We start from the raw sequence: 25291 nt of genomic DNA on the forward strand, positions 1-25291 counted from the left end.
GTGGAAACCGGCCGGCCACGCGCGTGCGTAATGCAGGAGCGGGGGAGGGGGGGGACGGCCCAGGAATTTCTGGCCCAGTCTACTCTCGCGAGAACAGGGTATGCACCTTCAGCGGCTCTCTACCATGGCGCTGAAGGTGACGACGGCCGCCGCCGGCGCTGCGAAGACCGTGCTCAGGCCAGCCCTCCTCTGCCGTCCTTGGGAGGTAAGTGGCTGGCGGACCACCGGATAGCTTCAGAACTCGTTGGGGGGCCTCGTACCCCTTTGGGGCCGGGGCGGTGCAGTGGCTCTGAGCGGCCGGGAGTTGGATTGGCTGTGGTACGCGGGAGTGGGCGGGCTGAGGTCCGTGCGCCGCAGCTTATTGGCCACCTCCGCTGTCAGTGAGAGGATTGGCCAAAGTTGGCTCAGCTCTGGAGGCTCCAAGGGTAGCAGGGGCTCAGGACTGGCTGGGAGGCTAGGCCACAGCGGCTGGGCGTCCTTGTGGGAGCGCTCTCAGCCGTCACGTGTGCTGGCCCGCCTTGGGTACCCCACTCGGGGACTCCGAACCTCTTCGGGTTTCTCTGTGGTGGTAGACCACTTTGCCCCCTGCTCCTGTGGAGGTGGAGAATCGGATTTTCCCAGGCCTTCTGATCGCCCTTCAGTTTTGGATTTCCCCTCCCCACGCACGTAGGATGGGAAGGAGCCGACGAGGCCTGCAAGCTTTGGTTACTTGCTTACTTGGTTCTCAGTTTAGAATCCTGATGAGTCGGACCAGTTCTTTTCCTAGTCATGCTTAGGTTGAGGACAACGGCCCTGTTAGCATAGCGCAGCGGCAGCGGCAGCCCCAGCAAGGCAACACTGCCTGGGGATGAGACCAAGACCTGCACTGTTGCTCGCCCCCTCCAACTAGTGGCATGGCCTCAGGCTACTGCCTTCCTCTCTCTCTGGGTTCCCCTTCCTCGTTCCTCTCTAGCCAACCGGAGTGATGGATGTCTCAGAGGATCCTGCCAATTCTGACTTTCCAGAACCCCATGATTTTTTTGATACTCCCTGGGGACCTTTCTACTCCTGTGTGTAACTATAATGTTCTCTGGGAAAGACTATGCTTTTTGCGGTTCTCTTTAAAATGCTGGCCTTGGGCTGGGGATTTAGCTCATCAGGGCAGTGCCTGCCTGTCAAGTGTGAGGTCCTGAGTTTGATTCCCAGTACCAAAATAAAATGCTGGCCTCAAACTGGGTGTGTTGGCCCATGCCTATAATCCCAACGTGTGGAAAGCTGAATCAAGAGCATCACTGCCAAGGGCCGGCCAGATAGCACACTACTAAAGCTCCTGCTTAGGCAGAGCACAGTGCTGGGGTTCCATCCGCCATGTGCAGTGCTGGCCCCACCCCCAGGGCTTGCTGAGCCATTGAGACTGGGCGTGGCGGCCATGCCTGTAACGAGGCTGATAACGGGAGAATCACTACAGTCTGATGACCATAGTGAGACCCTGTAGACACTGTACTAAATACAAAAAAAAAAGACTCACTGCCAGTGCAAGGCCAGCCTGGACTGCATAGTGAGTTTAAGGCCAGTTTGGACTACATAGCAAGACCCTGTCTCAAAAAACCAGACAAAACAAAAACCCCCAACTTGCTGGCTTCTCCCCTTGCTTATGAGATGGCACATCACACACTGTAGAGACTCTGTGTGCCCTTGAGGCTCCCACAGTTAGGCTTCTACAGGCTCTGGAAGACATCTCTTGCCCCCCACTGACTTCCCACACCTCCAGTGTGTGCACATGCTTGTGGGCTTGCTTGTTGGGGTGGGGGTTGGGGCAGGGAAAGGCTGGCGGCTAGGCAGGTCCTTCCCTTGAGCCTGGCTGTCCTGAGTGTGGAAACTTCGAAAGGAATGCCAGATCTTGGGTCTTACTCGTTGGGGCCTCCCGGGGACATGCAGCAGAAGCCTTAGAAGTTTTAGTAGGACGTGGAGTGCCCAGTCCTCCAGCTGAAGTGAGTGCCACCCTGGGCCCATGGCTGTGTATATCCCAGCCTGCTCTACCCTGGGGAGCTATGCTCAATAGTGTTCGGCGGTGACCTGTGTGTGACAGAGCCCTGTAATCTGTTCAGCAAAAAGTTGGGGAACTCTCTGTCTGGAGAGTTCTTGGCACTTCGGCAAAAATCCCGTGAAACATATGGCCCCCAAACTGGGTGCTGGAGAAGTTTATCCCTGGTGGTAATAGTGCCACCTGAGGCCAGGGCAGGCCCTCAGGAGGCTGGCACAGTACCACAGCTGAAGCCTGATGGGAATAAACTGCCCCACATCCCCCAAGGACACCAGCCTTGAACTCTGACCTGAGGGGCTGGGAGGGTGAAGGGGTCCTGCTGGGGCCTATGACCAGCTCCCATGCCACCTCTTATCACACTCAGTAGGTCCTTCTCTTACATAGCTTTCAGATGATGACATGAAGCCATCTTGAGAATACCAAGATGGTGGAGTTGGACCGAGAGCTCCCTAGTCTCCACTTAGGTCTTCATTTTCAGATGTATTTATACACGCAAGCAGTGTCCCCTGCATCTCAGCTCTGGGCCAGACACTGTGCTGGGCTTTGGAGTGATGGGGCTGGGAGGGGAGCAAGGCAGTGACAGCCAAGGGAGTTGTCCCAAGCTGGGGGAAGGCAGTGCTGGCGCCTGCAGGGAGGGCTGTTCTAGCTACCTTGCACACTTCTGTCGCAAGCCTGGGGGTGCCTGAACCTGGCCATTGGCAAGTGCATGCTACACATCCAGGTGGTGTAGGGGATGGTGAGGTGCCCTTGGGGCTCTGTCCCTGTGACCACCCCGCTTGCCCGTAGTACTCAGGTAGACTCCACCGCAGCCTGCCAGCCCTAGTGTCTCCTCCCAGCCCAGAGCTAGGCCAGTCCTTAGTGACCTGACTTGCAGACCAGATGACTAACATGGCATTTGGGTTTCCCCTGCCAGGTGCTGGGTGCCCTTGAGGCCCCCCGCAGGCACATCTCTTCGGTGAGTACCTGCCGGTGCATGCAGGGCTGTAGGGGTGGGGTGGGGTGGGGGTGTAGCAGTCTGTGCACATGCACCCCGGCCCTTGTGTCCTTGGAGGTAGGATCTGAGGTGACTCTTGCCTTGCCCTTCCCTGAGTTGTGCTAGATGGTGTCTCAGTCTCCCTCCCTGGGGAACAAGCCCGGCCCTCCTGTCACACCCTTGCTCCTCTGACCTTGCCTGACGTGTGTTCTTCCTTTCTGTCCTCTCTCTAGCAACAAACCATTGTGAGTATTCTCCTTTTCCCGTGTGCTGGCTGTAGGGGCTTCGCAGTTGCTTGGGGGTTGAGCCAAGTCCACTTGGGTGCAGGGGCTGCTGCAGCTGTTTAGGGAGCCCAAGAGAAACAGCCCTGTCTGAGATGAACATGCCTGAGTTGGCACCTCCAGATCAGCTGGGCTGTGGGATCAGTGATGGTGGGAAGAGGGGTGCTGGCTCGAGGCCCTACGTGCTGAGCTGGGGAGCTTGGGGGCACCCAGAGCCTCGTCCCCATCCTCTCTCTCCTTGTAGCCTCCGTCAGCTAAGTATGGTGGGCGGCACACGGTGACCATGATTCCTGGGGACGGTATCGGGCCAGAGCTCATGCTGCATGTGAAATCTGTGTTCAGGTATGGAGACCCCCAGGAGGGAGGTGTGCCCTGGGCACAGCCAGTGAGCCCTGGTAACTTTGGTAAGAGGGGCTTTGCCTAACAGCCTGGTGTGGTAGTGGCAGGAAGCCTTGGAAGCCAGGGACTATGATCCTGCCAGGCTGCCTGTCTTAGTGCCTGCTAAGAGCAAGAGCGTGTACTACAGTGTTCCAATATGCTATCTGTTGGTATGGTGGGCTCAGTCCCCTTCCAGCCACAGCTGGGTTGAAGTAAGCAACTGCAGGGGTGAGGCCTCTGTCCATGGCAGCCAGGGCAGGCCTCCTAGAGGAGGAAGCGCACGAGGTCCCGGCCAGCTACCCTGACCCGGCTCTGCCTCAGGCATGCATGTGTGCCAGTGGATTTTGAAGAGGTGCACGTGAGCTCTAATGCTGATGAGGAGGACATCCGCAACGCCATCATGGCCATTCGTCGGAACCGCGTGGCCCTCAAGGGTGAGGCTCACTGCTTCTGGGGCTCGGGGGCCAGGCTTCTGGCTGGAGGATCCCATGCCTAGAGTCTGGGTGGGAGCCTGGGCACGCCCGTGGGCACTGGGACTCTGAGGCTTCAGGCAATGCCAGCTTTAGGGACTCTTGCCTATGTGCCCGTGTCATGTGTTGTTCCCCCTCCTACCCCCAGCACTCACTTTGCTGGGATCTTCTACTGAAAGCAGGGTTCCCAAGATGCAGTTCTGTGGGCCCCTGCCTGGTTGGCCCCTCTTGATTGCCACTGTTCTGTGACTTCAGCCCATGGTGCTCTGTGTAGGGGCCGTGAGCAAGAAAGCCCAGCCCTGGCAATAGGGTGGATTACCCGGGCAGGGGCAGCTCCGAGGGATGGGGGTCCTGGTGGGCTTCCAGGAAGGCTTTTCGGCTCGGCACCCTCTCACTTCCCTTCTCTAGCTGTTGTACTCCCGGCCACCTAGGCCCCCCCTTCCTGGGGGTCAAGCTTAGCCTCTTCCAGGTGCTTCCTCCTGCCCTTGTGTTGGCCCGTGGGCACTGCACTTTGGAGCCTTGGCAGTAACATAGTCTGGGGTCACCTTGAGTGTGCTGGCCTGGCCAGCCAGGCTGTTGGCAGCAGCAGTGATTCGATTTCTTTCTGTTGAGCCATTCTCAGGGTGAGGAATGGCAGGGGTCCTGCCAGCTGCCAGCACTTTTGTTCTTTATTCATTCATTTAGTAAACACTTAGCAAGTGCCTGCCATGGGCTGGGTGCCCCCCAGTCTGTCACCATGAGCTTGTATTCATGCCCCATCCTGTTATCCCATAGGGCATTTGGCTGCAGAAAGCCATCTGCTCCTATGGTAGCAGCCTTTCGTGCACATGTCCTGTGCCAGGCAAGGAGAAGGGCAGTGCGGCTGAGTTTGAGGGCCCTCTCTAGCTGACCTGTCTTGTTTTGATTCCACAGGCAACATTGAAACAAACCATAACCTTCCACCATCCCATAAATCCCGGAACAACATCCTCCGGTAAGAGCCTCACGTGTCAGGAGGTGGCCCTCAAGGTCCAGGATGGGCTGTGCTTGTGGCCATGGCCTTGAGCATTGAGTCCAGCCTGTTTCTTCCTCTGTCTTCCTCCCAGCACCAGCCTGGACCTCTATGCCAATGTCATCCATTGCAAGAGCCTGCCGGGAGTGGTGACCCGGCACAAAGACATTGACATTCTCATCGTGCGGGAAAACACGGAGGGCGAGTACAGCAGCCTGGAGCATGAGGTGGGCCCAGTGGGGCCACTCAAGTCCTGGGGAGCAGGGTCAGCGCTGGGGCTAAACTTTGAGGAGCCGGGAAGAGGCGGGCACCTCACAGCACACCTTCTTCCCTGGCAGAGTGTGGCAGGGGTGGTAGAGAGCCTGAAGATTATCACCAAGGCCAAGTCCCTGCGAATTGCTGAGTACGCCTTCAAGCTGGCCCAGGAGAGTGGGCGCAAGAAAGTGACGGCTGTGCACAAGGCCAACATCATGTACGAATGTCCCAGAGTGGCTGGAGTGGCCTGCTTGTTCTTGTCTCGGACTCAGGGCTGGGATGCTGGCCATTCGTCATTGAGTGGCATGCCCCGGGCTCTGTGGCTACCCCACCACCTGTGCTCTGGAGAGGAGGGGTGGGCCTGTGATGGTTTGCAGATGAGGGGTTAGGAGTTGGTCCTCAGGCTTCTGCTGACCAAGGTGACAAGCCACGCTAGTGTCCTGTGTCTCCCCTGCCTCCCCCTAGGAAGCTGGGTGATGGTCTCTTCCTCCAGTGCTGCAGGGAGGTGGCAGCCCGCTACCCCCAAATCACCTTCGAGAACATGATTGTGGACAACACCACTATGCAGGTAGTCACTTGCCCAACTCTGAAGCCTCCTGCCCTGGGTGCCTAGACTTTTTGCACTGAGCCCCCTCTGCCTGCAGCTCGTGTCCCGGCCCCAGCAGTTTGATGTCATGGTGATGCCCAACCTCTACGGCAACATCGTCAACAATGTCTGCGCAGGGTTGGTTGGGGGCCCAGGCCTTGTGGCCGGGGCCAACTATGGCCACGTGTATGCTGTGTTTGAGACGGTGAGCGTGCGGGTGAAGCTGGTAAACTGCACTTGAGTGGCCTGTGGGGCTGCTAGTTGGGTCCCGTCCCTTTGCCTGCAGCCCACGACCCATGAGCCACCGATCTTCCCTTTGCTGTCCCTGGCTCCCCCTTGCTGTCTGTGTCAGGGCTGTGCCCCTGCAGGACACGTCCCACCCACCCTCCTGTGTCCCTGCTTTTCCAGGCCACAAGGAACACGGGCAAGAGTATAGCCAACAAGAACATTGCCAACCCCACGGCCACACTGCTGGCCAGCTGCATGATGCTGGACCACCTCAAGTAAGTGGTGCCTGGTGCCTGGTGCTGAGCCTCTGCCAGCCCCTTGGGCCTGAGTGCCGACACTGCTCCCCTCCTCTAGGCTGCACTCCTATGCCACTTCCATCCGCAAAGCTGTCCTTGCATCCATGGACAACGAAAACGTGAGGCTTTTCCTGTCCCCTCCCCCAGTTAGCCCGTAGCCTGCATGGGGCATATGTGAGCCACCCGAGGGGCCAGAGGGGAGGGAGGTACTACCGCCCTCCTGGTGTCAGTTCCAAGTCCTGCCACCTACAGGCAGGACAGCGGGCAGCCTGAGGCTTCCCGAGGGTGGGCAGGTGTCAGCAGGCCTGATGGGCCCACGCTTTCGGTCTCCTGCAGATGCATACCCCAGACATTGGGGGCCAGGGCACCACATCCCAGGCCATCCAGGATATCATCCGTCATATCCGCATCGTCAATGGCCGGGCTGTGGAGGCCTAGGATCTCCCAGGATGGCCTTGGCCATCCTGCACCCCTGCTCCCAGCACCAAAGCCAGCCTTGGTGGCCAGACATCAGAATAAAGTGACTTCTGCCTGGCCCTACCCCCAGAGCCCAGTGTTCAGTGCATGCTTTATTAAGAAACACGCATGCTGTCCTGAGCAGCGGCCTGCCAGGAGGATCACAGCAGCCAGCCAGGCTCGCCTGCTGTGGCTGCGGCTCAGGACGCCGCCCCCAGTGGAAGGGTGCTGTGCGCACAGGCAGGGCAGAGGGCCTAGGGGTTGAGCCACGGGTGCTGCAGGCAGTCGGCAGCGCTGGCGCGCTTTTCGGGCAGGTACTCCATCATGGGCAGCAGGAAGGCGCTGAACTGTGTGGCCTGTTCCAGGGGCCACTCGTACTTCTCCATGAGCACCTCGTACAGGCCCCAGTGCTTGAGGTTGTGGATGTGCCGCAGCTCTCCTGTGCGTGGAAGAGCGGGTGGGGGATGTTGGGCCATGGCCCCAGGCCCCAGCCACCTGTGCCACCCGTTCCACCCTCCCATGTACCCACGCACCCCACCTCTCCTGTTGAAGAACTCCCGGGAGTAGCGTCCAGAGAGGGCGAAGGCCGGGGGGATGTCGCCCAGGAGCTCCACAATGTGCGCGATGTGGTCTGCCAGCAGGGGGAGAGGGTATGTGAGTGGGTGGGCATCTGGTTGGCATCCCTAGCCCCAGCCCACCTTCCTACCCTCGTCACGGCTGTAGTCTTCTCCAGAATGGGGCTCGAACAGGTAGTCGCCAGTGGCCAACTCAAAGGCCTGTGAGGAGAGGGGAGGTTGCAGTGGGCATGAGGAGGCCTGGCCGTGGGGCATTGTGGTGCCCACGTACCATGCAGGCTGTGCTCCAGATGTCTGCTGGTGGCCCGTACTCGGCGCCAATGAGCACCTCCACAGCTCGGTACTGCCGCGTCTGGATGTCCTCCGTGAAGTGCTTGTGCTGGAGGCAAGGGCAGCCCTAGGGACAGGAGCCAGCCCCAGCCCCACCCTGCTTCCCTGGTGCCCCTACTTCTGCCATGGGCCACTTCCCAAGCTGGCTGAAGGGGCCTCAGCTCTTCCAGAGGAGACACCCTAGCCACACCAGCGGGCCCACTACCCACAGGCCTCCCCAAGGGGCTCACCACCCAGCAGGCGTTGCCCAGGTCTGCAATCTTGACCTTGATCTTGTCTGCATTCTGGGGCTCCAGAGGGTTCACTAGGAGGTTCAGGGCACCAAAAGGTGCTGTGGAAAGAAGAGCAGAGGTGTTGGGCAGCCTGGCTCTTCTGCCCCACTGCCTGCACCCATCCCTGCTCATGACACTCACCGCTGGGTGACAGGAGGCCCCCCGTCTCACGCTGGTTGGATGAGCCGGAGAGGATTGAGCAGGAGACCGCAGAGAACAAGGAGCCTGAGAAGCCTGATGTCTGCGAGCTAGGGCTGAGGCTCCGGTGACCCTCAGGAGCGGGGGAGGAGGACACTGGGGAGGTACTGGCCTGGGCACCCCCAGGGTGGCACCCTGAGGAGGAGGTGGAGCCACTGCCCCCCTCGAGTCTCGAGCCGGAGTCTGGGGAGATGGGCAGAGGCGTGTGTGAGCAGCAGCCTGCACATGTGCTTGCTGGCAGTGCACCCCCACGCCCTGCCGCTCACCCTCAGCCTGGCCCACAGCCTCCATGGCCTCCAGCCGCTGCAGGTCCCGCAGCCGCTCCTCCAGTAGCCGCTTCTGCAGTTTCCTTTTGCGCCTCATCTTTTTCCGCTTGTTTTTTGACAGTTTACCAGTCTGCCATCAGAGTCTTAGTTATCCTTGGGGCTGCTGGCATCTGGCAGTAGGAGTTCCCTAACCAGGTCTGGCCCTGGGCACACCCAGGATGCCACCACCCTATGGCCCACCCACGCCTTGGCCCATCTCTTGGCCTGCATGGGGTGTTCCCCTGTCTCCTCCCAGCCCCAGCTGACACAGCCTGAAGTAAGGGGTGGGGGCATGTGACCCATCCTGTGTCTCCCTCATCAGGGCCACCCAGGCTTTGGGAAATTACCACTGTTGGGGTGCAGTGAGTGTAGCTGAGGAGCTGTAGAGGAGGAGGGGTACCCCAACTTACCAGGACCTCCTGGGGGGCAGTGCTGACTGGGTGCAGGGGTGGGGTGGGGAGAAAGGAGTGGAGATCAGGCAGGGACCGAGAGGCCCCACGGCAAAGCCTGGCCCTGCAACCTGTTCCTGGTACCTGTGGAGCGGGATGGCGGTGGGGCCCCTGACTGCTGCCACTCAGTGGCCTCAGCAGCCAGGCGTCTGATGTAGGTGTCGCCCACACACAGCAGGATGTTCTCAGGCTTGATGTCCGTGTGGATGATCTTGCACTTGGTGTGCAGGTAGTCTAGGCCGTGCAGCACCTGGACACGGCACGTTTGAGCTGCCAGTGGCCCGTCCGAGTCGGGCCAGGTGGGCTGAACAACCCAGGAGGGGTGCTCACCTGCCTCACGATGCTCTTCACGCAGGGCACAGGCAGGCCCTGGTAGTTGGACTTGATGATCCACCTGAGGAGCTGGTGGCCCAAGACCTCCAGCACCATGCACACGTCTGGGCGTGGAGTGAAGGGTGCGGGACTGGTTTGAGAAACCCTGTCCATTCTAGTGCTCTTTAATCCCCGTAACACACACAGGTCGTCACAGCCACCCACTGTCCACATCCCATATGCTCAGAAACCCAGATGGCAAAGGGACAGAGGCGCCACAAGCTAAGAAGGGGAAGCCAGCCCCTTCCCACTGCACCCCCTACACAGCCTGCCAAGGATACGGACTCCATTGACCCCTGAGATCCGGAAGTCATCTATGAGCTGAACGATGGTCTCCCTTTTGGGGTCACTGGGGTCGCTGTCCCGAACCTGGAAGTCAGGTGGCCGCAGATGGTCCAGTCTACCCTTCAGTGCCCCCCAAGTGCCAGTGGCACTGCTTGCCCACACCTCTGGTACCCTTGTGCTAGGCAGCACCAGCTGGAGCCTGTCCTGCTGGGGCCCCACCCCTCCTCAGCTGAGCCCCAAGGGCCCTGCCCCCGCACTGCCAGGAGCCCAGAGTGGAGGGAGGCGCCTCACGCATTTCAGGAGCTTGATCTCATCCACAGCTGTCTCCGTGTAATGTCCTGCACTCTTCACCACTTTCAGGGCCACAAAGCGCTTGCGCCTGCAGCAGCGAGACCCTTGTCATGTGCCGGCTCTGGCTACTCTTGGGAATATGCTGGGAGCTTCAGGCTAGCCTGGGCCTTGGGGGCTGGGGGCCACTCACTGGATGTCCCAACAGAGCCACACGGTGGAGAAGTGACCCCAGCCCAACTTGCGCACCACGTGGTAGCGCCCATTGAACAGGTCACCAATCTTCACTGGATAGTAGCCACCTGCCGAAGGGAGCGGATGGACCAAGTGCATTTTCCCCTGCCCCAACCAGCCTGCCAGCCCTGCCAGCTGCCTGGCGTGTGTGGGCCCAGCCCCTGCACACCCACTGCCTCCTGGTATGCCCAAGCCACCGTGATAGCAGTCTGGCTGTGTGGGCCCAACTCAGGCCTCACCCTTGCAGTAATCCTTGGGGTCTTCCTGTTCCTCCTCGTCAGACCCTAGCAGCCCTGGCAGCATCTGTGGTGCTGGCATGGCGGGGGCCAGTTCGGAGCCTGAAGACTCAGGCCCACAGGAGGCCTGCGAGCTGTTGGAGTAGGGTGGGCAGGCAGTGGGCATGAGATGTGCTAGAGACCCCAGGTGCCCAGCTGAGCCCTACCTGCTGCTGCTGCCACCGCTGTCACCACCACTGCCCCCCGTGCTGGCACTCATGCCGGCTTCAGCCTGCAGCTCCTGTGGGGCCCTGTGGTGGCCTGTGCATTTTATAGCCTTGGGTGCTGATCTCACTCGCCTTTATAAATAGCCTCCCAGCTGCTCGGCTGTGCGCAAGGTATGCACTCGGGGAGGGCGGGGCGGGGCAGCGACAAGACTCTGGCCAGAGCTGGGCCCCCAGGCTGAGGCCCTACCATGCTCTGGGACAGCCAGCGGTCACTTGGGCCCCAAGCTGAGCTCCCGCACTTCAAGACCAAGCGAGGGGCACCTAGATAAGGGCGAAGCATTCCCGAGTGCCTGCCTATGGGCCTGACTTCAGGGACCTCCTGTGACGATGTGGTTAGCATGGTGACCAGATCCTCAGGCCGAGTGCCTCCCGCAACACTGTAAGGCAGTGTTGGAACTGTTGGGACATTCTTACACTTCCCACTTGGCCCCTGTGGGAGTCCTCCTGGGGTGACCCCTCAATCTCTGCACTGACCCCTGGCTTCTACCAGCTGTTCCCTGGGGTTGGGGATGGGGGCTCAGATGTCCCCTGATTTTGCCACAGGGGCCCCTGGCTGGCTGGAGTCTAAGCAAGAGGAGCCGCTTGGGCCCACCACTGGAGTGCCAGGCCCTTCTGGGACCCCTGGCGCAGCCTTCCTCCCAGCTCCCTGCTTGCTCTAGGCCACTGATCCTACAGTGTTCCCTTCTGCACTAATATTTGCATGGTACCCAGTGATAGCCAGCACCATCCCATCCCTGGGGAGCCACAGTCACCCATAGACACTGCTTGCCAGCTGCGTAAAACTGAGGGAGACTACAGCCTCAAGATTGGATGCACCCAGGATGGCTGGGGCCTGGGCCTGTACTTCATCAGTGCTGGGGCCAGAGGGGCCAGCCCCACATCTGTGGATGACAGTGAGGGGTTCCCAGAAGGCTGATAAGTTGTCATTCTTAATGCTCAGAAAGGTCATCCTGGGGCCGGCGAGATAGCTCAGCATACTAAGCACTTGCTTAGGCAAGTGCAGGGACCTGGTTCGATCACCCATACCACAGGCTGTGCCAGCCCTGCCTCCGGGCATGCTGAGCCAGCCACCAAGACTGGTGTGATGGTGCGTGCCTGTAATCCCAGTGCTTGGGGGGCTGAGAACAGGATCACTGCGAGTCCGAGCTGTGTAGTGAGACCCTATATCAAATACGTTTTTTTAAAAAAGGCCATCCTGGTTAGGCATGGTGGCACACACCTGTCATCCCAGTATTCAGGAGGCTGAGGTAAGAAGAGCATTGTTAGTTTGAGGTAACCTGGACTACATCGTGAGTTCAAGGCCAGTTTGAACTACAGATTGACAGCTTATCTCAAAATAAACAAACAAACAAAAAAAAAACAATAAAAGCTATCCTGGCTCTTCTCAAAGAGAAAAGGGGAAGGGCAGGGCTGGGAGGTGATTCGGGAATGCTGAGGGGCTGGTAGTAAGCTCTGCAATGGGCTGGGGATTGGGCTTTTTCAAAAAAGACGCCTTTCTATTTTATTTCAGCAAGCAAATAAATACAGTGGTTGGAGGGGAGGGGACGTCATAAATTAGAAACAAGCCCGGCAAGGCGGCTCCTCTCTGGCATCCTGGCTGAGCCCTCGGCAGGTGCTGCTTTAGCCGGCTCATAGGTCTGTCACCTTGTTTTCCACTAGGGCTGCTACGTGCTGCAGGCGGCAGGCCAGCTGCATCTTCTGACCCATGGGGTCTTCCTCCAAGGCACTGATGATCTGCCGGGTGACCAGAGTGCCCCTGAGCCTGTCTCTGCCCAGTGACAGGGATGCCAGCCCCACCTCCGTCTCAGCAGGGCCTCTGCCCACCCTCAGCCAATATGGGGATCCACTCCCCCAAGGCCATTCCAGCCTGCCCTCTGCCTCCCCAGGACACCCAGGCCTTACCTGGTCATAATACCTGTGGATGTGGTTGTACAGTTCCTGCAGAGCCTCCAGACAGTGGGGAGCAGAGGTATAGTTCTGGGGACAGCATGTGGGCAAAAGTGACCTCCAGCCCAGGCCGCACACCCCATGGGCCCCCAGCCTCTGCTAGTAAATGCCCCCACCAAAGGTGGCCAGCCATGCCTTGCCTCACCCCAGAGAGCTCAGCCAGAGCTGAGTTCATCTCCTGGTAGCTGGCTGGTGAGCTACGGTGGATGTCCGCGTAGTATCTGCAGGAACCTAGAGTTAGGGGCAGGTGGCCCAGGCCCCCAGCCCTGCCGCCTCCACCACTTACTTCTCCACCATCTGCTTGTAGCGAGGGATCTCACGGGCGTAGAGCAGCTTGTTCACTGGGGAGTCCTGGGGGTATGCACCAGTGTGAGTGGGAGGAGGGGCAGCCGGCAGCATCCCCAACTCGGCCCTCCAGGCCACCCCAAAGCCTGTTCCTCTGTGGGTCTGTGGGTACCCGACTGTGCCCTCACCCGGCCCACTTTGTGCTCTGAAATGGTGCAGGCATCAATGAAAGTCTGCGCAATGACGGCCAGGATGGCATCCACGTTGTCTGACACGTGCACGTCGAAGATGAGCTGTGGGTTCTTCAGGGTATTCACCCAGAATCGCAACAGCAGGCTGGGGACACAGGCCAGGTGTGAGGTGAAGCCTAGGCCACCTCTGGCAGGCAGTGGTCTGCTGGCCAGAGTTGGGCCCTGGCTGTGCACCTCGAGGGCAGCCAGAGTCTGCTGGGAAGGTACCTGTTGGTCTTCCAGATGTGCAGGGTCTCCGGGTCCTCGATGCCATGCTTCTCTGCCAGTTCATCTAGGAAGTCGAACAGGTACTTGATGGCAAGGGGCACGGGCCGGTTCACGCTGAGAATGGCCTGGAAGGTGTCATCTACAAACTTCTGCAGTGTGCCCTGTGGGGTGATGGCACAAGGTGAGGGGCTGCTTTGTGCCCAACTCGGTGGGCCTCGGGCACACTGACCTTCATGGAGAGCAGGCGCGTGAGGTAGATTTCTGGAATGGCTTTGGCTCGAGCCCGCTCCCGCTCCCTCAGGCTGCCACGACGAGCCTTGACCCCTTCTGGCTCCTCAGTGGCCTTCACCAGGTGCCACAAGTGCACCCCACCCTCCTCGCCATCCTCCAGCATGGGGATGTCTGGGAGCGCAGAGACCTGACTTCAGTCTTGCTTCATGCCACCCCAGCCTGGGCCACAGGCCAGGCAAGGAGGACAGACGTAGGAGTGGGTGGCAGGCGGAGGGAGGGACAGCAAGGCAGGGGCAGGGTGGAGTCCTTGCCCAGTGCAGCCCACCATGGAAGACTCACTCTCCCCTGAGGTGCAGCTCTGTGCCAGGCTCTGGGAGACAGTGGCGCCATTGTGCAGCTGAGGAATGAGCCCCACAGTTGCGCCATCAGGGACCTGGTGGGACAGGGATGGAAGAGGCCCTTTACTGGTGCTCCCTGCTCTGGGTGCCAGTGTGTCCTGTTCCTTCTGCCCTACGCCACCCTGTCCCTGCCGGCCGGCACCTTGTAGTGCTGTAAAGTGTTGAGTCTCTTCCAGTGGTTCTGAGTCACTGAGGTCAAATCCTCATCTGAAAGGGTCAGGTGACCGGCCAGACCCGAGCGCCACTCTAGAGGGACCAGTGCAAGGCCATCAGGCTAAGTTCCCTGTGGGTGCCAGGCAGAAGCTGGACAGGGCCGACTGGCTCTCTCACCAAGGTCGAGGGCATACACCGAGGGCCTCTGTGAGAAAGGGGTGCCTTTGTAGACTTGGTCCAGAACCTTCTCCTTGACCTGGGTGATGGTGTCCGTGTCAAGCACCCGGGCTGGCACACGTTGCAGCTCACCACCACTGGTGGCCCCGCCGGCCGCAGGCCCCACCAGCACCATCAGCGTCAGAGGTCTGAACTCCACATCCTCCCGCAGCAGGTGGCTGTCATTCAGGGTCCGTTTCGCCTTGCCTGTCACAGCATCTACAGGACCCTTGTCTACCTGGTACTGGATGGCACGGAAGAGCATGTACAGCGGCTCACCAGCCACTTCCTGCAATCACCAAGGTGTGCCAGAGTTGGCCAGGGGGCTGTGTGCCAGGAAGGCCCAGCCCGGACATGGTGGGAGTGCAGGGTGCAGGCAAGGACCACCTGGGACAGTCAGCTTGTGCTGATCCTAAGGCTGGGGCCTGAGATCTCCCCACCTCTGCCTGCCATCCAGACAGGGAAGGGCCTCCCAGTGGGCTCACTGGGTAGGGGCAGGCTCTGGGGACCTGTGGAGGCCTCTGGGGTAACTTGGGTATGTGCTAGGGAGGCTGAGGCAGGCCACTCCCAAGAGTTGGGAGAGTAGACCGATGCCGCCCAGGATGGTGGTAGGTGGCACGGTGCCACTCACCCTCAGGAAGGTGTAGAGACAGATGGATAGCCAGTTGGTGAGCAGCTTCTCCACCATGGTTTCTGTCCTGTGGGGAGGAGGCCCCAGGTCTTTAGTTAGAATGCCCCTCCATTCCTCTTCCCCTTGGGGGCTCTTGGCCCATACCCCAGGAGCACAGTCCACCCAGGGTATAGTGGGCATAAGTCTGCCCACGGCCAGGCCAACCTTCGCAGCATTAGCTTGGGGTTCTTGCGCACATAATGGGCTGCTAGGTCACTGAGCAAAGTCTTCATGATGTCGGTCAAGTACTCCAGTTTGCTGTGCAGTGCCAAGGACAGCAGTGAAGCCACATGGCAGCGATCCCTCTGGGAGAAGCTGGGCTGCTCCTCCAAGGTGTGGATGAGCTGGGCAGGGAGTAAGTGCTCACTCCAAGAAGTACCATGTGACACCCTGCTCTTGTGCCCCTGCCCCTGGCATGGTGGGAGCACCCTTCCCCATGTACCCTGCCCACCCCGAGCACCACTCAGGCGGGCCTCACTGTGAGGAGGAAGAGCTTGCTGTTGAGCAGGTTGGAGAGCTGGGTGAGGCCCTGACGCACAGTGGCGCGGCGACCCTCTTCCCCGGGCCCCTCAAGCTTGGGCTGCAGGGGGCAGCCGCCATGGCCTGGGAAGAAGGTGCGCTCTGCATACGTGCGGTAGTCCAGGAAGGGGATCCCGCTGGCCTCCAGGTCACTGCTGAGGTCCGTCATCTCTGTCATCAGGTCTGTGGCCAGGAGCCACTGAGATGTGGGCCCAGGACCAGCAGGCCCTCTGCCCTGCACACATGCACGCACGCATGCGCACACACACACACACACACACACACACCTGTGAACTCCTTCCGGCACTGGTCACCAACGCCCGTCTCCAGGTTCTCCAGCTGAATCAGCACTTTCTGGTAGTCCCGCAGGGCCTGCTTGCTCTTGTGCCTGTATGGGGCCTGGTGTTAGCCTCGGCCCAGGTCACCAGGGGGGCCCCTAGCCAGCTCCCTGAGGAAGGCTGTGCACGGAGTGCCCTCACCTGTACATGAGCGTGAGGAGGAGCACAGCGGCGATCAGCACAGCAGCACCCATGCCCAGGCCCACCTGGGCCTCCACAGGGAAGGCGGGCAGCACAGGCTCCTCCTCGTACTGGACAGGGCCCAGGGCCAGGCGCACATTGCCCATCTGCACCTGGGGGGTAGGGTCCTGAGCACGGGGAGCCTGAAGCGTGCACCCCCGGCCATGCGCCGCCCTGGCTGTGCGCTTACCATGAACTGCGGCAGAGCACTTGAGCCATTGGCTGCCTGTGGGGCGTGCGGAGGTGGCTCGCAGTACAGGTGTGTGAGCGTGAGCGTCTTCACCAAGCACGCGCCATCGCCGATGTGCACACGCACCTCCTCCTTGCTGATCCCCAGGTTGAGGCCCTCGCCCTGCACGTGTGGGAAGCCTGAGCTGCCACCACGCCCCATCCACAGCCTGAGTGCTCCAGCTGCCAGTGCGCTCACCTCCACGTGCAGGACATGGCCAGGCTTGAGGCGGTAGGGGCGCGACGGCCCCTCGCGGCTGAGCGGGGTGAGGCGAGGGTTGGGCTGGTACTGGAAGTCCTGGCCACCGCTGGCGCTGGCGAAGTCCACGTGCACATTATCCAGGGCAAAAAAAACCCGTTTTATGTGGGCCCTGTCAGGCACAGCAGGGCTGCGGCACAGGAGAAGGCGAGACGAGTTGACAGAGCAGACGGTGGAGCACTGGGGACAATGTAGGCCAGTGAGCAGGGCTCCTTGCATTGTGGCGTGGCCTGGGGACAGCCCTGCTGCCTGCTGGTGTGGCGAGGGACTCACCTGCACCAAGCCCCCTGCAAGTTGAACACAAGCCTGGGGGTCTGTAGTCAGGGCCCCACAGCTCCTGCTGTGGTCCAGGTCCCCCAAAGCCTTCACTTCTGGGTCCCTCAAAGCCTCATCCTCCAGCCACACAGACAGCAGGGGCTGCCACACAGCGTCTAGGTCTGTGCCCTTCACACGGATCAGACGCCCACCCCTGTTCCAGGACAGAGGTTAGAGGGAGCGGGGAGGGTGGCCGTGGCCCAGCCCAGTCCCAGTGTCCCCGGCTCTGGCTCCTCACCCCCTGAAGCTGACACTGGGCTCTGCTGCCAGGAGTCGAGGGTTGGCAGTATATCGGAAGGAGCTGGTGAGCAGTTTGCGCTCTGCATGGCCAAAGACCACAAGGACTGTTGCTTCTCCTGGCAGAGCCTGGGGCATGGTGCGGCACACAATGGCCTCAGGACACATGGGCTTCAGGCTGTGGGGCAGGAGGAAGGCTTCTTCTCTGGGACTCTGAGGATGCTGGCCCAGTTCCACTGAGACCAGGGGCAGGGACCTCTGGCGTGGGCATGGCCCTGCTTCTCTGGGAATCTGGCAGGAGCACCCACTTTATAGGAGGAGGCACAAGCCTGCAGGGAGTGTCCAGTACAGGCCAGCAGCCAGGCTTGGGCCATGAGGCAGGCAGCTCCTGCACAGGTGACAGCGGGGCTAGGTACTCACATGGGACAGGCTTGGCCACCCACAAAGGCACTGATGTTGCCTCCTGTGTGCAGGTGCTGCCCATGGATGGTGAGCTGGGTGCCGCCCGCCTGTGGGCCCCACCGAGGACTCAAGCTCAGCAGAACAGGATCCTGGGGAACAGCACAGGCATGGTGGGCCTGAGGCCCCAGGGCCCTGCCACATAGCATGCTTTCTGGGCTCTCAAACATCAGGGCCACAGCTGAGTGTGTCCTCGTTCCAGAAATACTGTATCCTGGCTGCACAGCCTGTGTTCCCAGCCTCCTCCCATGTCCCCAGCCCTGGGACAGCTTGCTGCCCCAAATGCACACTTGAGCTTTGCCCTGATACCCGCTTGCTTCCTTGGGGTGCTGCGTGTGGCAGGTAGAAGGGCACCGGCCTCAGGCTTCCCACCCCAGAAGTGGCCCTGGCAGGTGTCCAGGGTTCAAGCTGGCACCTGCAGAAGTCCTCGCTCTCTGCAGCCTCTGCTCCTGCACGCAGCCCGGCCTATGACAAGTCCCAGCACCTCCATGCCTGGACTGGCTCCACTGCCCTCCTCCCTCCTGGACAGTTGCCAGTGGAACTCTTTGCCATTGCCACTGCCCCCAACCTGCTGTCCACTGAGGTCGTGTGGCTACCCTCACGGGCACATGACAGTGCTGCCTGTTTCCTCACTTCAGCCTCCGGCCCTCCTCCCCACGTCCCCATGTGAGGGACAAGGTGAGCACTGACCTGGTAGGTGAAATGCTGGGCTGAGATGCCCGGTGGCCGGCTCCTGATGGCCACCTGGACTGGCCCTGTGGTGCCATTTGGAGCGGGGGACGTCACACACACAATCCTGAATGAACAGAGGATGGGTGGCTGCTGGGAAGCTGCAGGCTTCCGCCAGCCATTGCCCAGAGCGGCTCCCTCTCACCCTCCTGTTTGGTTTCCTTTTGCGCTCTGACTCAGAGCCCCACATTTCTTGGCTACCAGCCTCCCTTCTCCCTGGGCAGCAACCCGCAGCGGTGTCCCCACCACCTCTGTGACCCAGGCACCTCACCGAGCAGAGGTGCGGTAGCGGGCGGGGTCAGGGCTGCAGGGCACACCAGCCACGCTCACAGCATCTTGAACATCAGCAAAGGTTCGGCCCAGGTTGGATCCCAGGATGGTGAGGGCCAAGCCACCTTCTGGGGGGCCCGTGAGGGGTTCAATCTGCAGCAGGCAAGGGTGGTGCATGGGATTCCCCAACATACTTTGCCCTGCAGTAGGGTGCCTGACCAGCCAAGCTGCCCAAGATGAGGGGCCCAAAGCAGGGCTCTGGGGGGCTAGGACTGCGCTGGAGAAGCAGGAAGCTGGGTCATGACGGCGGGGGGGGGGTGTGCTCACCGCTTTGATGCTGGGTGTGGGACACAGCAGCTGCACGGACGCAGGTGGGCACAGTGGCCCGTAGCGACAGCCAGGCTGGCTGTCACCACACCACAGGCAGCCCAGACTTCCGTTGGCTGCTTGGCAGTGGCTGCAGTCTGGGTGGCCCACGGCGCAGTCGTACAGGGTCACTGGGTAGGGTCAGGCGGCATGCTGAAGCCCTGCCCCTGCAAGCTGAGACCCTGCCTCCACCCACCACCCACCACCCCCAACTCACCATGAAGAGTGCGGGCATTGTCCAGCCGCTGGGTCTCCCCCCGGGTGACGTAGATGGGCACTGGGAGTTCCCACTGGGATGTGGAGGGGTGAAACTGTGGATGGAAGGCAGGGTCAGGCTTGACCTCCACTTGGGCGCCAGCTAGAATGGGTAGAATTGTTCCCTCCCGACCCAGAGCCTAGGGACAGAGGCTTAGGGGCACTGTGTTCCTGCCACATGCCAGAGCCTGGCACAGAGCAGGAGGACTACGCATTGGGAAAAGCCAGGGGGCAACAGGGCTGCAGAAGGTGCCTGGCAGTGGCAGATGAAGCCGCAGGCAGCTGCACACCTTCTGGGCTTGGCAATGAATGAGACCTGCACCCTCATCCTTGTCCCTGTCCCCAGCTGTCTCCTGCAGGGAGGCAGGTAACCTCTGCAGCTCTCCCGGCAGCTCCAGCCAACAGTTGTAGGACGCAGGCAAGCCCTGGTGAGAACGGGGACACTGTTAGCCCCCTGGACATGTCACATCCCCACCGTCCCAGACACTTTGCCCACCTGACCACTCACTTGGAAGTACTGAAGGTTTCTCACGTGCAGGGCTAGATGGATGTCCCAGCCCACAGGCACCAAGTGAGGCCCCGCCAGTGCCTCTACCTGGGGACAAGTTTCTGGGCCACGCACCCGTATGTCCTCCTAAGGAACAAAATCCTTGACCTTGTGGCACTCCAGGGACCTGTGTCCAGATACTTGGCCTGTCCTGTGGTGCCAGTAGGGACAGCCATGGAAAACCAGGTACACCCACCTCCTGGGAACTGTAGACTGTCCTCTCCCCCTCTGGGCAGTGTTCCCCATGCACACAGCGGCCGCTCTGGGGACACCAGTGGCACCGCCAGGGGCTTCCCACACAGGCCTGGCACCTGCAGAGGCAAGGGTCCGCTTAGACTGGGCACCATTAGGGTCTCTACCACCCCCATCGAGCAGGAACCGGATCCCAGCGACTCACGGTGCAGCCACCTCCAGGGCCTGGACAGTGGTGCAGTCATAGAAGGAGAAGTTGGTGGTGGCCACAGCCACATCCTCAAACATCAGGGCCAAGGGGAGGGTGACATGGTCTGGGGCAGACAGTGGTGGCAGAACAGCTCATGTATCTCTACTCCTTGCAGTTCTGCCCTTGACCTCTCCCCAGGGGCCTGCTCACCTGTGCCTGGAGGGTTATGTGGCACCTGGTCTTGGGGAGGGGTAATACAGGCAACATGGGGACCTTGCACATGAGCTAAGCTGTCGTAGTCCCCAAAGGCGCAGTGGAAGTACTCATCCTCAGCCAGGGTAGGCAACCAAGGGACAGATAGGATGACCTGAGACACACACAAGAGACGGAGATGGGGATGGATCTGCATATGGCAGTGTTGGTGAGAGGCACATGGGGACAGGGGCTGTACCTGGCCCTGCTCCTGGCGGGGCTGCTGGGCTGGCCGCAGGCTCTGTATGCGAAGGCAGCGGCTGCCCTCCTCATAGCTCCAGAGCCACTGGTGCGCCTGGGTCACCCGCTCACACTGGCCCTTCCGGGTGCACCTGTGGGCACAGTCCCTGGGATTACCCTGTGGGTCTCAGGCTCTCTGGGGGTCTGGCAGCAAGGAAAGGGAACTGTGCTGAGAAGAGTGACAGGAGCACCTAGGTGGGGCATCGGCCAGCAGAGGCACCGCCTGGATCCACCCCCGGAGGGGTGGGTGGGACTAAGGAGTGTGGCCACAGCCCAGGTGGCTATCTGGGTGAGCAGGACTGATCCCTTGGCACCACTGGAGTTGCTCTGCAAGGCAGCACCCCCTTGTCAGGGCACAGGTTCGAGCTCACCTGCCCTGCAGGATGCACCAGCCGCACAGTGGGTCCCGTGCCTGGAGGCAGCTGGGACAGTCGAGGAACTGGGGGCAGGCTGCCACGGGGACCCGGGCCACCTGGAAGGACGGGCAGGAATCACAAGGACTTGGGGAATGGGTGTGGACCCAGCCCCCAGACCTGGGTGGCCCTTACCTGTTGGGCAGTCAGGACATAGAGGTGACTGCCACTGCTGTCCACCAGCAGGTCAGGGCTGATGGCCATACCTGGAGGCCCCACTTGCTGGGAGTGATACACTTGGCCTCGGGAGTCATTGACAAAGACCTGGGCAGGGCACAGGGACAGGGATGGACCATAGTGCCAATCCTCCTGACAGGGGCACCCTGTGCCCCCAAAGCCAGCGTTCCTTCCTGCTGGGCCACCTAGGGACATGTCAACCTCCCACTGGATACTGGGGAGTAGGCAGGTCACCCTCACCCACCTCAATGATTGGCTCTCACTGCTTAGAGAAGGCAGGGTCACCTTAGGAGGTGCCTGGGCAGTCACCCTAAGCCACCCAGGGGAGAACCAGAGCAGGAGAGGACACCTGCTGGTCAAGGTGTGGGAGGCGTGAATGGAGGGGCAAGTGAAGGCCACACAAGGGCACTCCTTGGTCAGGCCCTTACCTTATGCAGCTGGCCTTGGATGTCGCCCAGGAAGGCGATGGTGTGCCCATCCGCCTGGAGGGCTGCCACAGCGCTCACGGGCTGCCGGAGCTGCAGCAGTGGCCGGGCCTCAAGGGGCTGGCGGCCAGCAATGGGGCTGGGGGTGTGCTCATCCCCACAGGGGTACGACTCGGGCGAGTCCTAGACAAGGATGGGACAGTTGGCTCTGGGAGAGGGACCAGGACAGAGCAGCCAAGGGATCAGCAGGCCATTGCTGAGGAGAACAGCCCTGCCCCAAGCCACAGACACCTCATGACAATATGGAAGCCTGACCGGGCCACTTACCAGTGGCAGAGTGACGCACCGCGATGTGACACCATACTCCACAGTGGCTTCCTCAGTGCCAATGGGGCCCCGGCCACCTGCTGTGTAACAGAGTCGCCGGGCCTGCTCCATGCTGCCATCCAGCTCAGCCAGAGGAAAGGCACACAGGGCCGTGCGGGCTCCGCTCAGGCCAGCAGCAAATGCCCCCAGTAAGGTGCCCGGGGCAAGGAAAGCGGCCTGGATGAGGCCTTGGCCCTGGCACACCAGGGGCACTTCCACGTAGGAGTAGAGGTTGGTGTCCCCCAGGCACACACGGGCCACATAGGAGCGGTACTCTGCCTGGGCCCGGGCGCCACGACGGCGGAAGACGAAGTAGGCGAAATGAGCGTTAGCGAAGGCTGCCACGTAGCTGTTGTTGTAGTCAGAGAAGTCACCCACCACAAGGCGGCCCAGACCCTCACTCGAGAAGGGCTGCGGCCCAGTCAGCTGGCGGACACTCAGGGGCGGCACTCCGGCAGACAGCTTGCCCGCCAGGCCCCTGGCCACCAGCAGGAGGTCCTGGTCGGGCAGGGGTACCACCAGGCCCACGGTGGCCACCCCCGGGGTGTTGGCCGCCACAAACTGCCCATCCCCTGGGTCCTCAGCCTGGTATAGCACTGTGGCCACATCCCCCAACCGCCGCTTCTCGCACACGCCCTGCCTCACCTGCCCGCAGGCTACCAGCTCCTGGGCCCTACCACTCACAAGCAGCAGCTGGTTGGCATTGTCGGTGAGCTGAGCCTGCGGGCACTCGGCTGGGTCTCGGAAAGGCACGCAGTCAGGACTGTCGACAATGGGGCCAGTGACAGCCGTGACCTCGAGCTGCAGCTCTGGGCTGAGCTGAAAGAGGCGGTTCACTGCGCCCACATAGAGTGTGCCCTGGCCTGGTGCCAGAGCCAGGTGGTTGAAGGTGGTGTTGGGGGCAGAAAAATGATGGGTCCCCAAGAAGGGTAGCAATGGCTGTGGGGACAGCAGCAGCAACAGCCATGGTGGCAGCAGAAGGTGGAAGCCAAAGGGAGCCATCACTGGGGCCTGGGGGAGAGACAGAGAGACAGAGTGGGCATGGGGTGGGGGCAGGGGCTGAGGGAGGTAGAAAGACAGGACAGAGGGACAATAGGGAGGATGCAGAGGAGGAGAGAAAGAGGGACACGTGACGTGTCTCAGTGCTGGAGAGAGTGGTGGGGCCAGGGCAGGACCCATGAGGAAATGTTCTCTCATCTTCTGCTTTGTCTGCATCTGATTCTGATATTCAGCTGAACAGGTTCTGCCTGGAAAACCACAGGCCCCACCAGAGGGACTCTGAGTGACAGAGGGACACCCACTGCACAAGAGACAGAAAGAGAAAACCCACCCTGGGCACAGAGGAGCCCTCACCCACTGGGACAGGGAACCAGGGTACCAAAGCCACACTGGTCCTAAAGATGGCAACAGATAGGTGGCCAGGGCCGTGGCGCAGAGGGGCTGGGAGGGGTGAGGTAGCAGTCAGGGCCTGGGTGTGGGGACTCAAAAGGGAGGAGCAGGAAAGGGGTGAAACAGGCTGTACTGCCTGGAGAGGACCTGAGAGTCCCTGGCCTCCAAAACAGGGCCCCCTCCCCCTGCTCTTTGGGCTCACCAGGCTCAGCCAGCTACCTGGGAGACACTGGGACAGATGTGGCCTTTGGCAGAGCCCCTGGGAAGCGGGCAGGAGCTGGTGGCAAGCCCTGACTTGAGCTGGAGTCCTTGCAGCTGAGCATGTGGACACGCACCAGCCAGGAGCTGCCCACTGCCACTCGGGCCCCCGGCCAGCTCCAGGAAGGCCCGGAGCCTTATCGCAGGGACACAGCCAGGCAGGACCAGGCACTTCCTCTGGACCCTGGATATCTGCAGCAGCGTCTGCTGGGGTGGGGGCTGCCCTGGCCCGGCCATATCACCCCACCCGTCCCTCTGGGGACATCTTCAGGGCTACAGGACCTGGGCACTCACCAACGCCAAGGGGAGCAGCAGCGTTGTTTCCTGGGCGGTGTGGTGTAGCTTCAGCTCAACTGCCCCAGGGCAGTGGTGACGGGCACAAGATGACTGTGGAGGGCATTGTCCTGAGTGGGAGGGAGACAGTCAGGGCTCAGCCCATTCGTGTCGTCCTGGGGGAGGGAGCAAGGGCCTGGCGACCAGGCTCCCCCACAGCTGGCAGCTTTGTCCACAGTGTCCGGGCCAGGGCAGCCCTGCCTCCACCCCAACAATGTCTCCTCTGTCCAGAGGCCCAGGCCAGGGACCCACTATCTGGTACTTGCACCCCCACCCAGGGAGACACCCCCTGGGACATGGGGACAAAGGGACAGGGTTTCCTCCCCATCTGGCTGGCAGCTCTTGTGCCAGCCTGATGTCTCTCTCCCTGAACTGCCTGGGTCCCTAGGAAGGGCACAACATGGACCTCAGAGCCCCTGCAACCTTGGAGCCAGGCTGAGGTGCCAGTCCCACCCTCAATGCCTGCCTTTGTCCAGGCTGGGGCAGAGGAGGCGTGGACAAAGGCAGCCCCTGCAGAGGACCTTCTACCCTGCCCAGGCTGTCCCCACCCAGCCCTGCTCCCAGGGACTGGCAGAGTTGTGTCAGGTACAGTGTGGTGGTAGCGGGCACCCACTCGGGGCTGTGGGAAAGGCACCCAAGCAGGAGTCTGCTGCCACCCGCCCCTCAGGGCCCAGGTCCCCTCCTTGACCGAAGTGTGGGTAAGGGAGTAGCAGCCTGCAGCTGGCTCTGTGCTGCCCTCAAAGGGCACCCTGGGAACACCAGCCTAGGACCCTACAGCGCAGGGCCAGGCATGCTCCTGTTGGGGTCCCTGCTTTCTCCTGCTGCACGGGAAGCAGCATGGGTTCTAGGCCCTAGGGTGAGGTAGCTGGCAGCTGGCTGGGCCGGTTGGGTGGCTGTGGGGGTGGGGAATCAGGCCGCATCCTTACCCTGCCCCAGTGGGGGCTCAGGCTGCTTCTTGAATTTGGGGTCCCAAACCCCAGTCCTCTACTTCCTGGCACCAGTGCCCACCCCACCCCCTTACCCCGCGGGGAGATGCCGAGCCCCTGGGCACCAGGAAGTTCCTGTGACAGACAGGCTTCTGGTGCCGGGGGTCCTCCCCTGATCCCAGTCGGCCAGCCGGCCTCACAGCGTCTTCCTTCCTTAGAGGGCCCGGACCCTTACCCTGCACCCATGCGCACCCGAGCCCGTGCCTGGGTAGGACAGCTGGGCTGAGGAGCAGCTGGCAGCGTCCTGAACAAGTTGGTGGAGC

At 61.2% G+C, this 25291-nt stretch overlaps 3 protein-coding genes across 12 annotated transcripts; 1 reads left to right on the forward strand and 2 right to left on the reverse strand.

The window, feature by feature from the left end:
- The first annotated feature begins 69 nt into the window (after positions 1-69).
- Idh3g (isocitrate dehydrogenase 3 (NAD(+)) gamma) lies at positions 70-7029 on the forward strand. 3 transcript variants are annotated; one of them, XM_004645117.2, is made up of 13 exons: positions 70-205; positions 2937-2978; positions 3230-3241; positions 3522-3619; positions 3977-4089; positions 5038-5098; positions 5211-5343; positions 5455-5588; positions 5837-5939; positions 6016-6162; positions 6366-6460; positions 6540-6600; positions 6818-7029. In XM_004645117.2, exons 1-13 carry the CDS (start codon positions 101-103, stop codon positions 6917-6919), a joined length of 1206 nt encoding a protein of 401 aa, XP_004645174.2. In that variant the 5' UTR covers positions 70-100; the 3' UTR covers positions 6920-7029. The 3 variants fall into 3 exon arrangements, with proteins under 3 accessions (XP_004645174.2, XP_023561083.1, XP_023561084.1); XM_023705315.1 differs by having other exon boundaries at positions 2937-2974; positions 3229-3241; positions 6818-6919; XM_023705316.1 differs by lacking the exon at positions 3230-3241 and having other exon boundaries at positions 2937-2974; positions 3521-3619; positions 6818-6919.
- A 115-nt stretch (positions 7030-7144) lies between these two features.
- Srpk3 (SRSF protein kinase 3) lies at positions 7145-10768 on the reverse strand. 6 transcript variants are annotated; one of them, XM_004645115.2, is made up of 15 exons: positions 10688-10768; positions 10485-10615; positions 10205-10313; positions 10015-10102; positions 9720-9807; positions 9397-9503; positions 9151-9316; positions 9028-9053; positions 8579-8708; positions 8256-8495; positions 8073-8173; positions 7784-7891; positions 7644-7713; positions 7476-7568; positions 7145-7376 (listed from the first exon to the last, which is right to left on the reverse strand). In XM_004645115.2, the coding sequence occupies exons 1-15, from the start codon at positions 10738-10740 to the stop codon at positions 7192-7194; spliced, it is 1695 nt and encodes a 564-aa protein (XP_004645172.1). In that variant the 5' UTR covers positions 10741-10768; the 3' UTR covers positions 7145-7191. The 6 variants fall into 6 exon arrangements, with proteins under 6 accessions (XP_004645172.1, XP_023561079.1, XP_023561078.1 ...); XM_023705311.1 differs by having other exon boundaries at positions 10485-10618; XM_023705310.1 differs by having other exon boundaries at positions 10485-10624.
- A 1462-nt stretch (positions 10769-12230) lies between these two features.
- Positions 12231-25291, reverse strand: Plxnb3 (plexin B3). Of its 3 annotated transcripts, none has more exons than XM_023705385.1 (36): positions 25204-25291; positions 24004-24113; positions 22024-23073; positions 21700-21879; positions 21230-21358; positions 21053-21153; positions 20641-20773; positions 20400-20556; positions 20205-20313; positions 20004-20118; positions 19769-19894; positions 19551-19685; positions 19223-19316; positions 18967-19136; positions 18641-18792; positions 18331-18436; positions 17602-17732; positions 17183-17359; positions 16903-17098; positions 16570-16809; positions 16333-16494; positions 16104-16249; positions 15912-16012; positions 15584-15807; positions 15271-15449; positions 15067-15133; positions 14397-14724; positions 14209-14312; positions 14008-14101; positions 13667-13839; positions 13438-13598; positions 13168-13315; positions 12981-13045; positions 12840-12915; positions 12650-12724; positions 12231-12481 (listed from the first exon to the last, which is right to left on the reverse strand). In XM_023705385.1, the coding sequence occupies exons 3-36, from the start codon at positions 23062-23064 to the stop codon at positions 12377-12379; spliced, it is 5700 nt and encodes a 1899-aa protein (XP_023561153.1). In that variant the 5' UTR covers positions 23065-23073; positions 24004-24113; positions 25204-25291; the 3' UTR covers positions 12231-12376. The 3 variants fall into 3 exon arrangements, with proteins under 3 accessions (XP_023561153.1, XP_023561152.1, XP_023561154.1); XM_023705384.1 differs by having other exon boundaries at positions 16104-16255; XM_023705386.1 differs by lacking the exons at positions 12231-12481; positions 12650-12724; positions 12840-12915; ... (1 more) ...; positions 13168-13315; positions 13667-13839 and having other exon boundaries at positions 13485-13598; positions 16104-16255.

This window comes from Octodon degus, unplaced genomic scaffold (genome assembly GCF_000260255.1).
Source record: "Octodon degus isolate 3935 unplaced genomic scaffold, OctDeg1.0 scaffold00218, whole genome shotgun sequence".
NCBI classification, from domain to species: domain Eukaryota; kingdom Metazoa; phylum Chordata; class Mammalia; order Rodentia; family Octodontidae; genus Octodon; species Octodon degus.

Coding starts and splice junctions, on each gene's coding strand:
- Idh3g (XM_004645117.2), top strand. CDS start 101: ATGCACCTTCAGCGGCTCTCTACCATGGCGCTGAAGGTGACGACGGCC. Junction 3,620..3,976: donor CATGTGAAATCTGTGTTCAG/GTATGGAGACCC, acceptor GCTCTGCCTCAG/GCATGCATGTGTGCCAGTGG. Junction 5,344..5,454: donor ACAGCAGCCTGGAGCATGAG/GTGGGCCCAGTG, acceptor CTTCCCTGGCAG/AGTGTGGCAGGGGTGGTAGA.
- Srpk3 (XM_023705310.1), bottom strand. CDS start 10,740: ATGAGTGCCAGCACGGGGGGCAGTGGTGGTGACAGCGGTGGCAGCAGC. Junction 9,317..9,396: donor TGAAGAGCATCGTGAGGCAG/GTGAGCACCCCT, acceptor TGCCGTGTCCAG/GTGCTGCACGGCCTAGACTA. Junction 8,496..8,578: donor GGCTGTGGGCCAGGCTGAGG/GTGAGCGGCAGG, acceptor CCATCTCCCCAG/ACTCCGGCTCGAGACTCGAG.
- Plxnb3 (XM_023705384.1), bottom strand. CDS start 23,064: ATGGCTCCCTTTGGCTTCCACCTTCTGCTGCCACCATGGCTGTTGCTG. Junction 15,134..15,270: donor CCCAAGCTAATGCTGCGAAG/GTTGGCCTGGCC, acceptor TCCTCCCCACAG/GACAGAAACCATGGTGGAGA. Junction 12,482..12,649: donor TCCACAGGTATTATGACCAG/GTAAGGCCTGGG, acceptor GTCACCCGGCAG/ATCATCAGTGCCTTGGAGGA.